We start from the raw sequence: 17843 nt of genomic DNA on the forward strand, positions 1-17843 counted from the left end.
TGTGAGATTTTGTTGTAGTAATTTTTTGGTTTCGTTCGAGATCTGCCTTCGAGATCACTTTAGATTTCAGTTCTATAGGCAGAATGTTCACATTTTCCCTTCTAATAAATATTTTGATGCAGATTTTGTAATTGTATGTTTTGTCTCATTATATTTTTGTGCACATTTTTAAGCAATTGTTATCCATGATGTTTTCTCATCACTTGATTTATTTTGCATCTTATTTTATTAACTAATGTTTTGTTTAGTCTTTCATTGACACCGTTTAAAAATACTGCATCCACAGCAGAATATATAATTTGATATAACAATAAAATACTGAAAATATTGTTTTCAAAACTTCCACAAAATTTATTATAAAATCTTATCACTACAGCAGTTTCGGCAGAGTTCTTTTCTGAAGTGATATATTTTTATTATGTTGTATTTACATTTTATACGCTTTAATTGGTTGAAGAGGGGAGAACTGTTTTGTCTCAATTTGGTCGTTTAGAATTATGTCTACATTTTTAAATTTGTTAATTTTCATAGATTCTAATAAATATATCTTAATGCCTTTATTTTGGATGTTAAGACTTTGAAATTCGTCACTACAAGAATAATAATGATCTAGAAGGTGAATCGCGTATGTAAAATCTGTTTTTTTATTATTGAAAGCCCTTTTATCTTCTGCTAGACGTTTTGGTAAAAGTTCTACCAGTTTGACAGAGGTTAATTTTGGGCAAATGTCACATTTAAGTTTGCAAACACCACTGTGTAAGTGCTTTTTATTTTGGCTCTTAATGTTTTTAATATATGTAGTTGCCTAAATTTTCAGCGCTTCTACACCATTTGTTTTTTTACACCATTAGTTGTCCCCAGGTTTACTATGTAAAGGTCATTCTTTTCTGGTCTTTTATCCGTTATAGTTTTGCATTTATCAATAACACATTTGGTCTAGAGTCATATATTTGATCAATTTCTAATGTGTCATTTAATAGTAACTTGATTTTTATTAATGATGGAAGTAAAAGGTTTTTGGATTTGTTTTATTTAGTTCTATCTCGAGATGAGAGTTGTTAACTGTTCTTACTTCTTGCTGAGTTTTCGCAATTTTACTTTTACTTCTGAACCAGCAGCTTGATTTGGAACGAAAACGTACACATTTTCCTTCTTTTTCACAAATTTTACAAGATTATCTTTTTTCTAATATTTTTTCTTTTTTTTTCAAATTACGATTCTTTTGTTTGCCTTGGTGTCTTTGTTCTTATGAAGTTTTCTAGGCCTCTTATTTCATTAAAGAGATCTTTAGTTTCTTTTAAAATGTCACTATAAATTCTGCGATCTATATAATGTGGAAGTCCAACAGCTATAAGATTAATAATAACTAATTGTTATAACTAATAACTTGTTTATTTGTAGCAGATGTTTATTTTTCTTCAGAGCATATTCTAATAAAGAACCATTTATGTATCCTAACTCAATGGCATACTTCAGTGGGGCCCACCGTTTGTCTCCATATGTGCCACAAAATTTTGTTTCCCATTTTTCCCAATCAGGGATTTCAAATTTCACTTTTCTGGCTATCAATTTAGATTATGGTAATGGTATGTGTTTTATTATCACTCGCTAATGCCTTCATGATAAATTCAAATCTTAGTTTTGCCATTTGTACTTAAGTTTTTTCAAAAATGTTGTTTTGTAATAATGTTTGTTTTCTCAGTTAGCAAAGTTTCATTAATAAAACTCAATGGCATTTCTCTGCGAATAGAACAACTTTATTGTTTAAAGTTAATAATAATTATAATAAATAAACAATATTAAATTGTTTAATTACATTACCTGCAAAATAAAACAACATTTGAAACTATTAAATAATAATAAAATGGTATCTCTTATGGCAGTAATAAAATTATTATAGCTATTAACTGGAAAAATAAGACTTTAAGTATTTTGACAGTGGCGTAACATACTATTAAAACCAAAATTACATATATTAAGGAAAAACAAAAAGAGTGTCCTGTTTTTGTTTACATATTTACTAAATAATACTTTTAAGAATTAATATACACCAAAATTAAACTTACTTTAATAATATACACCAAAGTATCTTATTCAAAGCAGTCAATTAATCTCTATATACGTCTAAAACTTGAGTTTAATAAGCCTTTTGTTGACGTTTTCGGTAACAAATTGATTTCTCACTCACTTTCTGATGAAAACCCAAGAACGGCATATTGAAATTTATCATTAATCTATGTTAAAATATTCTCGAAACTCTGTCCACAGAGATTATTGCCAATACGTGTAATAATAATTATTCCTTACAAAGAGCTTAATTGGGATCCGTAATTTTCGGGATATTGTTAGTGTCGTCATTGTCATTAACATAGATCGAATAGAATTACCAAGCGTTATTATGAAAATATAATTATTTGATACATAATTACGAAGCTATTATTTTATATAGAGTACTAGTCCTATCATAAAACGCAAAATTAATTTAACATAATAATGATCGCCATTTATATAACATTACACTTGTTTCTATTAAGTATAATTTTAACTGAATTATATGTTTTTACAAGAACTAAGTATTGTCGGAGCTGACAAATAAACAAAATATTATTCATAATAAAGATAAGCTGCGATGTTAGAAGTTTTAAGGCTTAAAACCCAAATTTATGTTAGTCATAACAAAATAGAAGGAGTTATCTTGCGCTATTTTAAATATTCAGGTTTTTATTCTTAATGTGTTTATTTTATTATTGCTTTCTATCTTTAACCCACTCATTTGTGTTGTCTATCCTACACATATTTGTTAATTCATTTCTTGTTTTTGTTTTTCTTCTTCTTCATGTGCAATCTTCGCTAATAAGGTTGACTTTCATTCTTGCAATTCTACCCCTGGAGTCTGCTTTTCATTGAGAAATGTTTTATATACCTATTATAAATACATTGAGAATAAATTATTCTCTAGTAATTTAATCTCTATTTTCGATTCTAAAAACCATATAATTATTTTAATATATTCAAGGTTGTCGCAAATTTCAGGGCATTAAGATTTTTTGTCGGCACCAAACCAATTTCTTGTGTTAATACAATCTTGTGTTAACCAAACAAAAAATGCGAATAGAAATATATATATATATATATATATATATATATATATATATATATATATATATATATATATATATATATATGTATATATATATATATATATATATATATATATATATATAGCAAAAAATACGATTTATTCGAATACGTTTCGCTTTTATTTTTAAAAGCATCATTAGTTCACTACAAATAAAAAAGATTTGAGAATATAAGTAAACAACCAACAGGGTTCATACTTATTACAAAAACAATTTGTAGGGTTTTTTTATAGATGTTATAAAAACTCTACGATAACTTAACATTAAAGATTAACAACTAAACGAAAAAAACGAAACAAAAAAATACAAGAAAAACTGTAAGAACACTAGTTCATTTGATTTTAACCGATGGCTTTATTTGAATGTTGGTTTAAGCTTTTTCGAGGGTCAAATCACACTAATCTTTTCGATTTTTTGTATCAGCTCTAGGATGTCATAATTTTCACATGTGGCTTATTGTCGTACATGTTTTTCTCTGGAATGTAGCAAGCAGGCACGATTCTTGAGGGAATTAGCGGGCGGAACAGGGACAGACCTTTTTTAAAAAAGGATTCATTTATTACTTTTTCTTTAAAAAAAAACAAACAAACAAAAATGGAAAGAAGAATGGAAATGAAGTTACTGTCTTGTAAGGGGTTTTTTTATTTGTTTTGTATGATAAGAGAGTGATATATCTGGCTCAAGTTGTCGATGTCGGTTCTCTTATTTAGGGACGATGGATGTTTTATAATTTGACACATTTCAAGGATGGATCGCTTATGATAATTTTTTTGTTTGCAGAGTATTTTGGTATTCGTGTATAAGTCGATACTGTGTTTGATTGAAATGGCATGCTGTGCAAGGGCACAAGATGGTTTAGAAATCCTAATGTCGCTTTTGTGGGACGTTAGTCGACCTTGAAGAGAGCGGCAGGTCTGGCCAATGTAGCAGGAGTTGCACTCTGCACAGGGTACATGATAGACGACATTAGTTTGTTTTAGAGGGGCCAATGGAGTTTTTGTCTTAGAAAATAACTTACCTAAGGTTCTGGTATTTTTAAGGCTATTTTGACAGGTAAGTTTTTGAAAAATTTGTTCAGCTTGTTAGTGATTTGTGGGAAGTACGGGAGCGAAGCATATTTTGTGGTTTGTTCAGGAGTGAGTGAGGGCTTATTCATCTAAGAATCTTATATATATAAATACTTTGGATGGGTTGGAGTCAATAAAAGGGCTATTGGTTATTTATTATCTCGAGCTTCCAATTGTGTTTACAATTATTATCAAGAGCTGCTAAAAAAGACAAAATATCTTACAAAGTTGAACTAGAAAGAAAAAAAAAATTTGTTAACTCATCACATAAAATTAGTTTGGTTAATAAAATTGCTGCTAACATCTTTCAAAAAGAATTACTATAAAAATGTCCTTATCTAATAAATGTTTCTCTGTAATTTAAATATAATTTTTAATATTAGCAAAAGTGATAATAATTTAAACACAAGATCAAAAATTTAAAATCTAAGCAAAATTTATAATTATATTATTTCTTTGTAGTTTATATATAAAATCTGTAAAATATCACATTTTGATTTAATTTTCCATATATTTTTTACATTTTTTCAGACATCTATCAATGGTGAATAAATCTTCTTCTTTTTTGTTACTAAACAAAAAAGAATTTTTAAACAAAATTTTATTTTTGGCAATATAATTGTCAAAAATAAAAATTTTAAGTTGGCATTTATGACATTGAGGCTTAATTGTAATTGGTCGCTATTCTAACTTATTTATAAATTCAATTGTTTTTGTGTTAAGAAAAATTTTTTCTAAATTATATTATAATTTCAGAGAAACATTTATTAGATAAGGACATTTTTATAGTAATTCTTTTTGAAATATGTTAGCAGCAGTTAGTGAACCAAACTAATTTTAGTTGGTCAGTTAACAAAAAAAAATTTTTTTTCTAGTTTAACTTTGTAAGATATTTTGTCTTTTTTAGCAGCTCTTGATAACAATTGTAAACACAATTGAAAGCTCGAGAAAATAAATAGTTAACCAATAGCCTTTTTATTGACTCCAACCCATCCAAAACATTTATATATTTTTTCCAAACGAGTACTTCTTTTTTCTTACTCTTATATATATATATATATATATATATATATATATATATATATATATATATATATATATACATAATATATATATATATATATATAATATATGTATATATATATATATATATACATAATATATATATATATATATATTATATGTATATATATATATATATTATATATACATATATAGGTAATATATACTGCGGCTTTCGTCAAGGCCATGGAAAATCTTGCGATTCCAGAGACGTGGTTATTTTATTATTATTTTTTATAATTAAATTATTTTATTATAAATTAATCATTATGTCTCTATTAGAGCCTATGTCGTTCTGTGAATTTCGTAATTACCCGATCTCACCTGACTATTATAGGAATATAGGTACATGACTTCTTACGATTAAAGCTTTTACCGGAATCGATTTTCGAAGAGTTTTTGCAATCAGTGTTTATCGTTGTTGTTATAGAATCCGCTGGTAAATTTGTGTTTGGTTGCTTTGTCTTAATAGTTTCAGTAGTTATTTTGTTAATTAGTTTTTTATTTTTATTTTAAAGTAAGACAAAATATTAGGTTAAAGAACCACGATTTCCCGTATATTCCATCAGTTTTTCGTAGAATAGAAATATATATAACCAGTGATATAAGTCCACGACATCCACGTCATAGACCCGTCTCATAAGACAAAAAATAAATTATCTGCAAGATATATGATCGACTAAAAATACTATCTTCAACGGAAGCTGTTAGTCGCTTGTCTTTTTTAACAGGAGAAGCAATGGCATTGTATTGTGCGTGGAAAAAAACTAACAAATGGTTTTAAATTTGCAGCTGATAATCACCTCTGAAGAAAACCTGTTAAGTTGGATAAAGCCCAAAAAATCAGAACTGTACATTTATTTTTCGTTGAAAATAGGGCTCCAACTCTCAAATCTACCATAAAATGATACCGGAATTCCATGTTAACCAATAAGGAGGAAATTATATTACGGCGACGTAATTATCTATAATTCACAAATATCATGCGACAAAACGAAACTACGAGACTTTATTTAACGCCAGACATACAGTTAATATAGCCAATGTTTAACAACTGTCTAACTCTTTAACAACTGTCTAACGCTCTGTCTAACAACTGTCTAACGCTGTCTATGAGCTGTCGCTCATATTGGAAGCGATACTGGTTTTCTGCAAAATGGTGTTCTTAATTTAATATCGAAGAAAGCTGGGGACTATCATGAAGACATAAACTCCATATGATTTGAGAAGGGGTTCGCGAACATTCTCCAGCGTGCAGATAGTAACTCTGTCATAGTATTGGATAATGCATCTTACCACAGCCGCCTTTTTAAACGCATTTCAATAATGACTAATAGAAAATCCATCATGCAGAACTGGTTACGAGAAAAATGTATTTCATTTAGAGAATATAGTCAAAACAGAAATAATGACAATACGGAGTACCGTGGTTTATATCGTCAATATGCTGTTGTAATTTAATGGCTACACTTCATGATATTACTGTTTTGAGCCTTAAGGAATTAAAAAAATTTAATGTTTAATATAAATATTTTTATTGTTGTTTTATTTTTTTTATCCGAGACGGTTGAGAATGGATTTATTTTATTTGTAGTAAATATCCTAGGTACGATAACGATAATTTTAAATCACAAAATATAAATTAATTTTTATTGTAGGATTATCTATTTATATATTTATTAATCGTTTACAAATACATAAAAGGCGCATTTACTACTGGAATAAAATAGTGGGTCAGATACCCAAGCGGCCCAGACTTCACTGTGAATGATCTAGTGAATAAATTGATTGTTCAAATCCTGAGCAGAAAACAAAAAGGGTTACGTAGCAATATTAAGACTAAATGGTCTGCTACTTGGGCTAAATTACTATGGAGTATACCCATATATAAACCAGAATATAAATAGTTATAATAAAAAATAGTTATAAAATAAATATCCCAAATACATTTAAATTTCAATACAAGACATCTTTATGAAACTGATAAAGAGTAAATAATTACTAATTCGCATGAATTGTGCTGATCAAATATTAATTTGCTAAAACGTATCTCGAATTCGTTTGTTGTTACAGCTGGTTCACTGAAAAAGACCGCGTGTTACCCATTAAAATGTACGAAGAGCTATCAGTATATTGTGAACCAATATTATTTGGATTTTCTTATGAGATAACGGCATATTTTACATGTATTAGTCACATTTTTTTAATTTCTTGTCAGAGTAATTGTAGGCTATCTCTTAGTGTTTTGGGTTATTGGAATTATCTACATATGGTTAAATATCGTTAAGATAACCTACTAAAACACAATCACAATACAATTATTTAAAATATGTACACGCATCATACAAATCTGTTTATTTTAGAATTTTTTAAACGGTTTAGATATTTTATAAAATATTTCTATATTTTTTATTTTTATATTACCGTATATTTATTTTATTACAGGTGTCCACTTTGATACTTCTAGTGCATCCTTAGTAAACGAAATAATGACTGCCATTAAAGTATATGCATACGGTGTCGAAGACTTCACAGCAGACCCTGAAAATAAAGATAGATCCCTAAACACCCAACTTTCTTGTGAAGGAGTAGGAGCTGCCCGTTGGGATACTGGTGACCGATTTTTCAGATACTTAAAGAATGTTAGTGTTGAAGGAGATCAGGGGAAACCAAATTTGGAATTTACTCAAGATGGCGTATTACGGGCTGCTGAGTTAAAAATTATGAACCTGAGACCAGGTGTAAGTAAGCAGCTGGTATGGGAAGAAGTAAGTACTATGTTGAAATTTATATAATTTTATATTTAATCTATTTTTTTTAAATCTTATATATTTAAACGGAGAGAAATATCTATTATACTCATTTTAATACAAAATTCAAAATTATTATAAATTAAGCTAATATTTGTGATAATTTTTTTTAACTTGTAACATAAACTACAGTTTTCTATGATACAAATAAATATTTTTACATACATAAAATTTTAAAAGTAAATATAAATTAACTATAAAATAAAATATATAAAATGCTTCTCTACGTGTCTTATCAAGTCCCCGTTTGCGATTAACATATGAAAACTTTTTCTGTGTTGTGCTATTCTAAACTATTGTTTTGCTTTCCTTATGCTTCCATTCTCTTATATTTTGTGACCAATAGGCTTGCTTCCTAATCAGTTAAAGAATATTATACCGACTTCCCCGTAATTTGCGCCCTGGGTCTCTTCTTTCTATTCCTCTCCTTTCGGAGGTTGGATGTTATCAAGGCTATTCGAACTTTTTGTACAGCTATTCTAATTAGTAGGGTGCATCGAAACAGTCGAAAAAAAAAGTTTTTTGTGATGGAAAAGTAATGCGTCACAAAAGTTGCCCAATCAACTGTTTAGTATTTTGGTAAAATCTGGTCGAAATTGGAAAGTATCTTCTACCCCCCAAGACAATTAAAAATTTTGAAAAAATATTGACAAAATAATTTTTATTTTGAGACGAAAATGCAATACCTCACAAAAATTGCCGAACGCACTGTTGAAGTAAAAAGATATTTTTACAAGCGAAAATTACACTCACGGACTGTGTGGCACAGATGCTAGACGCTTACTGATAAGGAAATCGGGCAGTCTTATCATGGGGCAGTCTTGACCTTGAGCCCCTGTTTTAACGAATTTCAACGATTATTACTCGAATAATTTTAGCCAAGCATCAATGACATTGCACCATTGCATCTCGGAGTGTCTCGTACCAATGACATTAGAATATCAGGATCTATACGATACGCGTGGTTGCCGATTTTGTTTCATTAGTACTATCCGTTGCAAGATAATTTGGATGGATTTCCCCAGATTAAGAGACTAGGCCGATATCAAGCACAAAATACTCTGGGTAATTCCATCCGAATTGTCTTGCAACGAATAGTATTATAAAATTTCGACCAGCAGATATTAGTAGAAATACACGTTTTGCGGTAATTTTCAATAGGGTTGGGGACATTTAATAAACAAATAAAATTGTAAATATCATTTAAATGTATAATTTACAACATTTTAAGTTTTATTTAGTTGGTATTAGATCGAGTTATAAGTTCAAGGTCGTTGGGGGACAGAAGATTCGTTTAGAAAAAAGAAAATAAAAATACTAATATGCTAAAAAACAACACTAACAACTTTTTCACACTATTAGATATATTTCCAACTTTTATTTTTTCGATACACCCTACTAAGTAGTTCATTTGTAGTGCTACACGTTTGGAAGCTACAACACGTTACTTAACACCTACGTTCTTAACATTTTTATTCGTAGAGAGAGACTGATACTTTTAGACTATATTTTATAAAAATGTAGCTAGCAATTTCAATACGTTTGTTGATATTTTGACCACTTTTCTCGTTTGTTATAGCTCCCAGATATTTCTAATTATTCAACATTTGAATGGGAGTGTTATTTATAGTAATACCTGTGATAAATCGGAATTTTTTTCAAATCGTATACTTGGTTTTCTTTGTATTATTAGTCTGTATACTTTAGTTATTGCATTCATATTATCTACTAAAATTTTAAGCTTTTCCTATATTCTTGCCAACAGCGCAGTATTATCTGCATATCTTATGTTATGTTCATTATTACTTCCTTATTGACGATTATTCCTTCATTTTCGTTAGTAAGTACTTCTTGGCAAATCTTCTCACTGTAGACATTAAACAGTAAAGGCGATAATATACAGCCTACCTCACTCCATGTATTACTATTTTTAGATCTGAAACTTGATCCATTTTTATATTTTCTCGCTCAATCCAGTATAAATTGGGGATTATTTTCAGATCTTGATCATCTATACCTTTGTTCTCAAGAATATCTTTATGTAAATCATGAGGTACCCTGTCAAAACTATATTTAAAATCTATGAAATATGCATCCAAGAAATAATATGTATTTTGTTAGATTTGACGCATCAAGCAATTCACGAACAGCATCTGCCCCCGCTCCCTTAAGAACTGCTTTGTTTGTTGCATAGCGTCTATATTTTTTTGAGGGTTCGTCTATATAACAACATTTTAAAAGTCTTTAAGCGATTAATAGTAAATAATTTTCAAGGTCCACACTTCAACACTATATAAGAATGATGACCATACATACCATTTAATTATGCGCTTTCGAAGTTTTAAATTTTCTTTACATGAAAGTAACAGTTGTCATTTTACTATCGAACGACAAAGAGTGTGAGCTCTGTTATAAATAAAATTTTCGATTAAAAATAACTTATTGTGATATTGTAACAAGTGATAAGCTTGATTTTCGTCCGGCATTGGACGAACACCTTGTCAAACGCCGCAAAAAATATGGGCCTGCAAGTAAATGAAAATAAAACTAAGATAATGGCATCAACACCCAACAATAGAGCCAGAAACATTGGCCACCAATTCACGGTTGATAATTCTACCTTTGAAGTGGTGGACAAATTCACATACTTAGGCTCCTTGATCACCAAGGAGAACGTTATGACGGAAGAAATCAAGCGAAGAATAATCCTAGCAAACAAATGCTATTTTGGACTGAGTAGACATATGAGAAGCAGAAACTTAAGCCAAAAAACAAAAATAACCATATACAAAACCCGTATACAACCAGTGTTGACATATGGGTCGGAGACATGGACCATTTCCAAGGCAGATGAAAATCTCCTGCTTATATTTGAACGAAGGATCCTGAGAAGAATATTTGGTGGCATCTGTGAAAATGGTGTTTGGAGAAGGAGGTACAACTACAAGATATATCACAGATATAAACATATATTTGGTGGTAAAGACGTAGTATCCTTTATAAAAATAGGAAGACTAAGATGGGCAGGACATCTGGCAAGATCACAGCAGAACAACCCTCCTAGAAGAATCCTTATGTCACAACCTGTGGGAAGTAGAAATAGGGGTAGACCAAAACTCAGATGGAGGGATGGTGTAGATGAGGATGGTAGACAAATAGGCGCAGCAAACTGGCAACAGTTGGCAATGGATAGAACTGACTGGCGTAATAGACTTGGGAAGGTCGAGGCTCTTTTATAGGGCTATAGCACCAATGATGATGATGATGATGATAAGCTTGATAAATGATACATGTCCGAAATGGCCTTTAATCCGAACTCCTACACGATGACACAAAATTTCCAAACAAATTCACCAGTATGTATATTATAGCCAGGTACCTACAGTGATGTATCACCAAGGAACTTCCGTACTGCAAGATATTATCCTAACCCACAATTACTAGCACAAAATTTACCGGCCATCTACAAAAACAGTCTCAAAGTGTAGAAAATTAAAAAATATATAAATCGTGGCAGTCCTGATAATCAAGCATAAAAACAAATAAAAATAAATGATTATTGGCTTAATTCGCCTAAATCCACATTAAATCGTTTCTATAGCTGAGAAATGGATACAGAAGAAGTTACTGAGGCTAATACAAAAAAAAATATAAAAAACTGATAAACCAACTTCATTATTAGGATTGTTACAACACACTAGGGATTTAGGAAATCAAAATATTAAACTTCGATCAGGTTAAGATCTTACCTAAAATAATAAATAGTTTTGATTATACAACAGTAGATAGTGAGTTGTAATTTTAAAATTATTTTTAAAAACATTCACTATTCAGTTAATACAAGTGAATTAAAAAATGCTATTGAAGAACATGGCTAACAAGTTAAGACCATATGGAGCCTAAAACACTTTAAACCCAAAGTGCCATTACGTATATTTTACATTAGCATAACCTCAGTAAATAATAATAAAGAAATATACAACTTAGAGCACTTAGTAAACTGTCGACTAAAAATTGAGCGACCAAACCATAAAAGAGACATGGAACAGTGTACAAAATGCCAACGTTATGGGCACACAAAACAATACGGCTACCATAGACAGAGGTACGTTAAATGCATAGAAGACCATCCAACCAGGCTATTTTACGTAAAGAAAGGACAGCCAATGCAAAATGCACATTTTGCGAGGGTAACCATACTGCAAATTGTAATGGTGGCTCTGTCCACCAAAATGTCACCAAAGTGTTGCAAAAAATTAATATACGACTCTTAGACCAAAACAAAGTTCTCCTATATCTTATATATATTCTAGATACCTACAACATTTTTTAGTTATGCTTAAGTAACAAGAAATCAGCCACAAGAAATATTAAATAATGCAGCAAGCACACTAAGTGTTCAAAATACGAATGATATAGATGAACTTAAAAACATGTTAAAAAATTCTATGGAACAGATGAGAACAATACTAAATCGTCTTACTACTGTCGTGACTTAATTAATTAACAAAATAGTTAAGTTGCTAAAAATAGCTCTATAGAATGCCAACGGTCTAGCAAAACATCCAGTAGGAGTAAAAGTATTTAATATAAACTTTAATATAGATATTATGCTTGTTGATATTTTAAAAATTTGAGCTACACACGCTACTTCACAAATCATTCAGTACGGCACACGGAGGAACTGCAATTATTATTAGGTCAACTAAACCAATATCCAAGACCACATACAAGCAACCAATATAAGCATAGAGGGCTGACATAGTTCACTGACAGTTTCTGTCGTACATAGCTTACCAAGGCACTCAATAACTAACAAACGATAAGAGAAGCTGTTTACTACACTTAGCAACAGATTTATTGCTGTTGGTGAATATATTGTCAAGCATAAACAATGGGGGTCCAGATTAATAACACCAAAAGGTAGACAAGCAATAGAAAACAACAGTCTTGATTTCATATCAACCTTATGGTCGACCGACAGAACTAAAACCCTGATATTGTTTACTTTTGAATTTACCAGGTAATTCCCAAAAATTGTGTGTTGGCAAACTCTTGTCTTAAGTTACTTCTGACCAGTCACCAATTCTAATTACAATTAGCACTGACCTAATACAAAAAACCAAGTCCAACCTTGAGCAACAAATACACTAATTGGAATGGTTTTTGTGAATACATTGCTCTAAAACTCCTAATGTGAATATAGACAATACGGTGGAACATTTTACAAGATCGATACAGAAAGCGAAATCAAATACAACTCCAAGCCAAGTGTTAGCTAGAACACAATCACATAAAAAATAACCGATAAACGGAAAGTAAAGAAATCACGACAAAGAAGCAGGATTTATGAGCATTTGTCTATCACGCTTGCCTGTGAGAGTTGGTAGAAGAATGTTGATATGAGTTGGAAATTTGGAGTCATCGGCAAGGATGATAGGTTGGGACCTGGTACCCTCGCGTTTAAAGGGAGTGAAAATGAAACACGGCACTTGTAGGAACGGTCGCGACTCTGAAGTGGAACTAACTTTACTGGTATCGTAAAGTGCCTCTACCCTCTACTAGGATCCGGTAATCAAGGAACTTCCAGATTAAACCATAGAGGAAATTAAGTTGAGGTTAATAAAAAGATCAATTCAATTTAAACACTTGAAGAAGATTGCAATGTAAGTAAAATAATAAAACTAGGAGGCGAATTCATCAGAAAAGCTTTAACAACTCTTTGTAATACCTACCTCTTTAAAGGAATTACACCAAAAAAATGGAATGATAACATAATATAATATTATTAACTAAAAATAGAGCTGTAACAGAAATTGGAAACTAAAAACTTAACATATTGTTATCTTATTTATATAAGCTGTTTATAAGCATAATTACCAGCAGATTTCATCAACCACTATAGCAAGCGGGATTTAGAAGTGTCTTTGGAACAAATGACAACCTAAAAATAATAAAATCCTTGATAGAGCTTAACTCTTTGAATTGACAAACATATAGTTCGGATTTAACCACATTAGGTTACCTAGTGAGAAATTCGAAACTTCGCATAAAAACAAGAAATCATGTACTAAGTACCATAAAGAAATTATATTTGAAGCGCAATATTAATGGAAATGTGGAGGTAACCGTTACTAGCTTTACTCTTATTTTAATCACAATATTTTAACTGTTCTAAATCATAGTATCATTCTCTAAATCTGTGTATCATAGTATATCATCTAAATAATAAACATAACTTTTTTTCACGATCATTTTTTTATAACGTTTTGATAATATTACCTGAAAAGTTTGCAAAATAAATTATTCTTACTGTTAAAAAGTGCTAAAAGAGTTGAATTAATTAAAATTTATTTTCTAATAATAAATTTTAAAATCTTAAAAATGTTTAATAATTTTGTCAATGATATTATAATATACTATATCATTGTCTATTAATAATGTTTATATTTATTTTGAATGTGTTCTGTCCCTCGACTAAACACAGACATGTTGTCAATGTCCGTATAAATTTAATAAAAATTGTCTGGGTAAAAGGCCAACGTATAACTGGCCGTAGCGAGGGTTTCTGTCGAGATATCTAATTTAACCCTCTCGGATTTGCATTTACAGATCGGAGTATGGAAATCTTGGCAAAAACAGGGACTCGATATAAAGGACATCGTCTGGCCTGGGAACAGCCACACTCCTCCCCAGGGAGTACCCGAAAAGTTCCACTTGAAAATAACTTTTTTGGAGGAACCGCCGTACATTAACTTAGCCCCACCGGATCCAGTTACCGGAAAATGCTCAATGGACAGAGGCGTGCTTTGTAGGGTTGCCACCGATGCTGACATTACTGAGTGAGTATTTATATTTTTTGGTCTATCAATAAACGTAAAGCATTGAATTATTTTCTGATTAATATTTTTTAAATATTTATCTGATTATTAGTTGCGAACAAAGACTTAGCATGAATGCTAAAAATGCGTCAAATTTTTTTAAAATTAGTGTGATAAACACAGCTTATATATTTAGCTATACAGGTATATTATATTACTTTCACACTATCGCTAACTCGCGTCTTAATTATGTTATACAAATTCTTATAATTAACACTACATACGATTCTTAAAATTAAGATTACATTTCTGTGTTTAATCAATGATCATTGAAGTTGATTCACACATTCGTTAATACCTTCCCGCGTTAAATACATAACTGTAATACGATTTTTAAAACTAACTCGAGATCGTAGGTAAAATTTCTTTAATTATAGTCAGTTAATAGTTTGGACTAATTATTCATTAATTTGATTAATATAGCTTATTTTTGACTTAGTACATATTCAAGTAATTAGAATAAAGAATTTTCCATGTGACAGAAACTTAAAATTAATAAAATATGAAGGATAACAATCAGATCTTACGATTTAATATATTCTGAACATCTTTAATAAACAATTTTTCTAACATTCAAATTTATTTACAATCTGTAATATAGTAACAATAAGTAAATTGTCTGTACAATATTTAACAATATATAAAAAATTTCTTGTAGAAAATTGCCCATTGACAATTTCCTGTGTATTCTTGGCACTGAAATAGTGTCACATATGTCTTAGGGTTTGGTTGGGTTTCTGCTTCCAAACTCTCCTGGGTTTCTACTAGTTTATAGTTCTTTGGTTTGAGTCTTCTTCCGATTGTTTGTGTCATTATGTTTTGAGCTACAATATTGGGATTATTCTCTGTTCATATGTTTTGCAAATTCTTGTAACTTCTTCGGTAACAGTTTTTATTTTGAGGCCTCGAGCGATGGTCATGTTTAACACGTGCCATGGAGTATAATTTGTCATTCAAATGACTCACTAATGGAGTCTTTCAAAAATGTCGATACTGTATGTAGCTGCTGTTTCCCATAGGTAAATTTCATAACCTTAAATCGATTTTAAAATACCTTTATATGTCAAACTATTAACGAGTATAGTTTGCTGGGTTTGGGGTCCAGCTGTTTTCGCTTGGTAAAAATGGCTGTTCTTGCCTTTCATCGGTGCTCTCATACATTTCGCGATAAATGGATTCAACAACATCAATTATTTTAGTTTTATCAGTAGTAGTGTTTTAATCTTTGTTTTTTATTTTGTACATATTTTTGTTGCCTATGTTGTTCGTATTTTGCCTCAAAACTTTTAAACTTTTATTTTCTTGAATTATTTTAGGTATTTCTCGTGTATTGTTTTCTCTTTTGTCTTTTCGGATTGACCGGTGGATATATTTATTTAATTTCTTCATTGTTGCGTAGTTGGAGCCGTATTTTTCCATCGGCTGTTTTCTTTTACCTATTAGCTTTTTGATATTTTGGCTTAGTTATTCTTTATGGGTCGAAACGGTCGGGCAGCACTTCCTTTCCATTTATTTTAGAGCCCTGATTATGCCATCATTTGCTTGATCTACACCTTCTATTTTATCTTGCAAGTCTTGTATATGTCTGATTAGTGTATACAGGTCTTGTTTTCTGGGGGAATTTATTTCTTTTTTTTTTCTTGTTTATAGGATTATCTTTGTTCTCTCCAATTTGATATTTAATAGTATCTGAGCTCGAATTATTCTGTGGACGTTTTCTAATAAAAAAATGTTTAGTACTTCGATGTCTTTGATTATTTCTTTTGTGTTTATTATGATATAGACTATTTCATTTTTGACACTGTCATCTGGGCTCATCCATCTCCATTTACGCTAGGTACGCTATTTACGCTTGTTTAAACTCCATTTTCGCAATAAAGTCGACCATAATTATTGTGTAATATGCTGGTGTGGCATGTAACGCTGTTTCTAGGTTCTTATAAAAATTTTCAATTTCTTCGTCTGAGTAGGTAGTCGTTAGAGCATATGTCTGGATTATCTTAAGGTTAAAGCTTGCATTTAGTTTGAAGACGAGATTTACAATCCTGGGGCTTATGCTGATAATTTGAACTATATTTTGTGTGTTTAATGTATAATGAATCCTACTTCACCATTTTAAGTGTCTTCTTCGCCTATAAAATGAAATACGTGTCCTGATTTAAAAGTAATTTGGGCTTCTCCTCTTCGTCTTATTTCACTGAGGCCAATGATGTCCCATTTTATGTTTTTAGCTCTTCCTCCAGATCCATCATCTTCTAGTCTGATATAAGAGTTCTCACATTGAATGAAGTAATATGCATTTGTCGCTCTTTGTAGTAGCCTGATTTTTTCCGGGGATTCTTAGCACCCTCTGCTCCAAACCAGTTCCAACCGCTACCTTGGTTGGGGGTGTTAAAGCCGCCTGAGACTGAGTAGTTTCGTCTTTCATGGCAAATAAATTTTGGGGTTTTAAACCATTAAAACACCACTCTTGACTAGTGCGTGTTGGCGAGTTGGTTTGAAAGTGGGGGGAGGAAAGGGTGGAGATGGGAATGCTTTGGGTTTGTGCATGGGTTCCCAGGGTATGGGAGGCTGGAGAAATCCATGAGCTCGCGTGGGCAGGTGCTATTCCTGAAGTATATCTATCCCCTGACGCGATCGCAGAGAAGTATCTGCCCGCTACCCCTAATTGACAATATAATATATAATTTTATATTATTATTATCCGAAAGTTTAGTCCTGTGGAAATTACGATTTTTTACTCTTTTAGGTTCACCACAATTTAATGTATACATATATAACATTCTCATGGCGAATTTTTTTCTTGACGTTGATAAATATCTACGAATAATTTTTCTGGCGCAAAAAAAGTAGCATCTTTCGCATTTACAAGTATCTTTTCTG

At 30.8% G+C, this 17843-nt stretch overlaps 1 protein-coding gene across 1 annotated transcript in view; it reads left to right on the top strand.

Moving 5' to 3' along the window:
* Nmdar2 (glutamate ionotropic receptor NMDA type subunit 2) overlaps positions 1-17843 on the top strand; it is a 642550-nt gene that overhangs the window by 261635 nt on the left and 363072 nt on the right. The window contains exons 4-5 of the mRNA XM_072534844.1: positions 7715-8037; positions 14692-14921. Coding sequence (XP_072390945.1) covers positions 7715-8037; positions 14692-14921 — 553 coding nt within the window. The remainder of the gene's footprint in view (positions 1-7714; positions 8038-14691; positions 14922-17843) is intronic.

This window comes from Diabrotica undecimpunctata, chromosome 6 (genome assembly GCF_040954645.1).
Source record: "Diabrotica undecimpunctata isolate CICGRU chromosome 6, icDiaUnde3, whole genome shotgun sequence".
Taxonomy (NCBI): domain Eukaryota; kingdom Metazoa; phylum Arthropoda; class Insecta; order Coleoptera; family Chrysomelidae; genus Diabrotica; species Diabrotica undecimpunctata.